Here is a 3,781-nt window from a genome sequence, read left to right on the forward strand (position 1 = left end):
AGGGGTCTGCGAGGGCCCAATGCTCACCCTCCTCTCTGTGACCTACCTAATCATCCTTAGGGCAAGTGACCCGTGCTCCTCTCGTCACGATCCCTATCAGCCTACTGACTGGTATGCGGTGTGAAGACAGAAGGCAACCGGTCTTCGTCTCATCGTCCCCTCCCATCATCGACCTTACCTTCCGTAGCTGTCAGTGACCGTCTCTGCTTCTCTTCAGGGACCGATGTGCAACCACAGCCACCCTAGTGCCCTCATCCAGGCACACGGGAGGCTGGTCGTTTGGCGTCTCCCCCCTCCTCCATGACCCTCTCAGGCTTCCATCAGCCTTCTAGAAGCCGCCCATCATTTGTCGTACCACAGTCTTTCTTCTCCAGCAAAGCAGAAAGGCAGATGATCACTGTTTTACTTTCTTGGCCTCCACCACTTCGTCAGCCCTCCTCATCATCATTGTACACGTCACTGGGTGCAGCGAGACAGAAAAAAGACTCATTGGTGGTGGATACACATTCACGACCACTCTCTCAGGGTAATCGATCCATGGCGCAGCTGACTATGATATCAAGGGAACAGCAGCCTACTGCGTACTGTGTACGACGCTGGCTCCCACTGGAGCCTGCCACCCAGGCTATGTCTGTGTGGTCACTTCATCTGGGGCCCGGCCTTCTGTCGATCATCGACTCGACTTTTGTCGATCAGTGCAGAGGAGCCATCTCCCTCTAGCCCATTCGTATGTTTCTTTGGCTCTGCCTCTAGACTGCTGCATGTCGATCCAAAACGGGCATCATCTCCTCGGGCAGTGATTCCCAGATTGACATATTTCTCCACCGGCGCTCGGACGCTTGTCATTCACATCGCCCACTGGTCCCGGCATATCCTCGTAATGGTTTAATGTACAAATCCAACCCCATGCTATGCAGCTCCAATTGTAAAGGGTCATTGACAGGTACCTGGGTAACTCCCCGCGTCCGCTATGCACAAGACGACTGCTGGAATTGAGACACAATCGGTTAAAATTTCGTCGGCCTCGGGCCCCTAAAGGGTGTCCTCAGCGGTCGAGACTAGCCGCCTGTTTGAATCGCTTAGCCAGATTTTCTGACGGGCTGCCAGGGTTGAGAGATTCATCCTCCGCCTGCAAACGCCATGGACGCTTCAAGGGCCGCTCACCATAAGTTTCGAGTATCGCCAACAGGGTTCCCCATCCGGGTGATTCGGTCAAATGGATCGCGTCCACCTGGTCACGCGTAGTCGCCACTCGACAGAGAATCTGTTCTTCTTCCTGCAATCATGGTTAAAGAAACGTCGCCTCTCGTTAGGATTCACTTACCTTGCTGAATACCCCCATACCGTGCAAGAAGCATAGCAGATGGAAGTCGGAAACCGCATCCACCGATTGTGATGAACGTAGCTGTCTGGCAACGTCCGCAGGATCCTGGCCTTCAGCAACAGCTTCCCGATTTTCCACAGGAAACTTGCTGTTCTTGAAGAGAGGATTGGGTTTGATGGGCATTCCCGCGGTCAAAGATACCAGCAGATATTCCACAGGAAAACTGGGCTTGGCGTTCTCTTGCACATTGGCACCGTACTCGTTGATTCGGCGGTAGAAAACCTCAGGTATGTATCGAGTTCTGCCGTTCGGCCCTTGATCATCTTCCGACTGCACCAACATCACGGAGGGGTCTGCTGAGGGCTCCACAATGTCTGCGCGAACCATCTCGACAGCCGCATTGGATGCCTGGTAAGCTTGGATTGTAATGCTCTCGTCCTCGTCTCCGGTGATAACGCAGGTTACAAAATTCGAGCCGAATCGACCCGTCTCGCTCCATTTCGAAGGCTTTGGGTATTGAGCCTGGAGCCGTGCCGCGAACGCAATCTCCAGAGACGAAAGGAAATACGAGTCGATGTGTCGTTTGCAAACGGCCTGGCCCTCGCCTTCCTCAGGGGCTAACAGGTCGGTGAAAATGACTCCCACCCGCTCGAGGCCACAGAGGCTGGCAACCTCATCGACATCCTTTTCATTGGGCCAATCCAGCAGTGTGAGTCCATCAACTTCGCACATTTGAGGTGGCTCGTAGATGGCTTCCACCACTGCTTTTACACCCAGGGGTACTTCTGTGTACTCTTCGTATCGACCATATAGAAATCCCAGCCGTTGACTGCCGGACTTCCTCCAGAAGTCTATCAACTTGTCCACCATATCTGCTGTGGCAAATTCAACATGGTCCACCATTCGGAATTCTTGCGGTTGTAATGTAATAGCGCTTGGTTGGCATTTCGTACAAATTCCTTCAGGCCAGGGAGGGTGGCCAGCAGGGCAGTCCTTCTTGACTCGGTAGTAGGGTTCGGACAGTGGCGGCATGTAAGAGCTCTTCAACTCGGGCTTGTTGGTAGCAGAATTGATTTTGCGTAAATAGCTGTGGAAGGAGAGATGTTTGATCTTCCTCTCGTCGAGATATTTCTTGTCGTAGGGTTCCAGAGGCTGGCAATAGTCGCACATGCCTTTGGGTCCATGTCGACACATCTTGAGGTCTCTCGGTCTTGAGATCTTCCCATCCTGCTTGTCTAACCTGTCATCTAAAGCAGACTGTTTGACCACTTCCCACGGGTTCTTAACCAGGGTTGGAGAGGTGACCGTCGGCGCGGTCACGGGGGCGGTAGGTTCTGGTAGGGCGATTGTGCCATTCAAACGTCGAGGGGCGGAGGAGGACGAAGAGGAGGAGGCATCGCCGTTGGTGTGACCGTTGGACATGGACTCGTGTTCTGAGAAGCCGATGTACAGCTTGTCTCCATGTTTCAGCCCGACTTGCTGCAGTTCGATTCCGGGGAGGTCGGCGAGGCGCCGCTCTCTCTCCGGCTCCGGTCTCGAGCTGACGGGTTTGTTGCTCAACACTATCGAGGACACATCGGTATTCGGAGGCAGGTTGTCAAGTATCTAGGAAACACCCACCCCCAATTAGTATCAGACGAAACGGCACGCGGGGTCGGGAATGAATTACCTTGGATGTTAGGGATGAGAAATGCTGAGTAGGTTCGACGTTCAGGCGGAACTGGCCCCATTTCGACTCGAATCGTAGCAACATTGCGAAAATGAGGTGCGGGGAGTCCGCGAGAGGTATGGAGGGATGGCGACGCAGGTCCGGTGATTGGAGGACGAAGAAGAAATGAAATATAGAAAGAGAGAGGGGAATAAACGAAGAGTTAGTGTGGGGGGTTGAGGTACAGAAGTATTGGGAGGAGGTGAGGCAGAGGATAACAAAGAACAGCAAACGCAGAAGATTGCAAAATGATCTTCGAGATGTCGTGTTTGCTCGTACCTGAAGAGTAGGCGAGCGAGGCTCTCGATGGGCCACGTCGGTGTGGTTGGCTCGGTCCTCACGCGCGAGGATGATCGCAGAACTTCTCCGAAAGGGCTTTGTGGCCAGGTTGGTAGGCTCCAAGTCTTACGTCATGTTCATACCGCTGTGGCTGGTGAGGGCTAATATCCATCCCGCCTTTCTTTCCACAGGTGGTCGGTGCTTGTAATATAGCCGTGTCTCTGGTTCATGGAAGAACAATGACTCATTTATTCTTGTGTTTTGTAATGTCAGCATTCATTAACGAGGCAAGGATAGATGTGAAGCGTTGGATGACTCTGGCAACCTCCCTGAAACAGTGGCTTTCGTATGCTAGTATTTCAATCAGACTCCATATCACATGTGCTCTCCTGGACACCCTCAATGCTCCAAACATCAAGATTAAAAGCTCATGATTTCGTGTGCGTCAAATCAATAACCATCCATGCGCT

General features: G+C 52.8%; 1 protein-coding gene across 1 annotated transcript; it reads right to left on the reverse strand.

Moving 5' to 3' along the window:
• Window positions 1-1,045: 1,045 nt before the first annotated feature.
• Window positions 1,046-3,077, reverse strand: AYL99_06854 (hypothetical protein; the record flags this gene model as incomplete). Its single annotated transcript, XM_018838363.1, has 3 exons — window positions 1,046-1,276; window positions 1,325-2,929; window positions 2,994-3,077. The coding sequence occupies 3 exons, from the start codon at window positions 3,075-3,077 to the stop codon at window positions 1,046-1,048; spliced, it is 1,920 nt and encodes a 639-aa protein (XP_018692923.1).
• Window positions 3,078-3,781: the final 704 nt, after the last annotated feature.

Source organism: Fonsecaea erecta (assembly GCF_001651985.1).
Source record: "Fonsecaea erecta strain CBS 125763 chromosome Unknown Scaff5, whole genome shotgun sequence".
NCBI classification, from domain to species: domain Eukaryota; kingdom Fungi; phylum Ascomycota; class Eurotiomycetes; order Chaetothyriales; family Herpotrichiellaceae; genus Fonsecaea; species Fonsecaea erecta.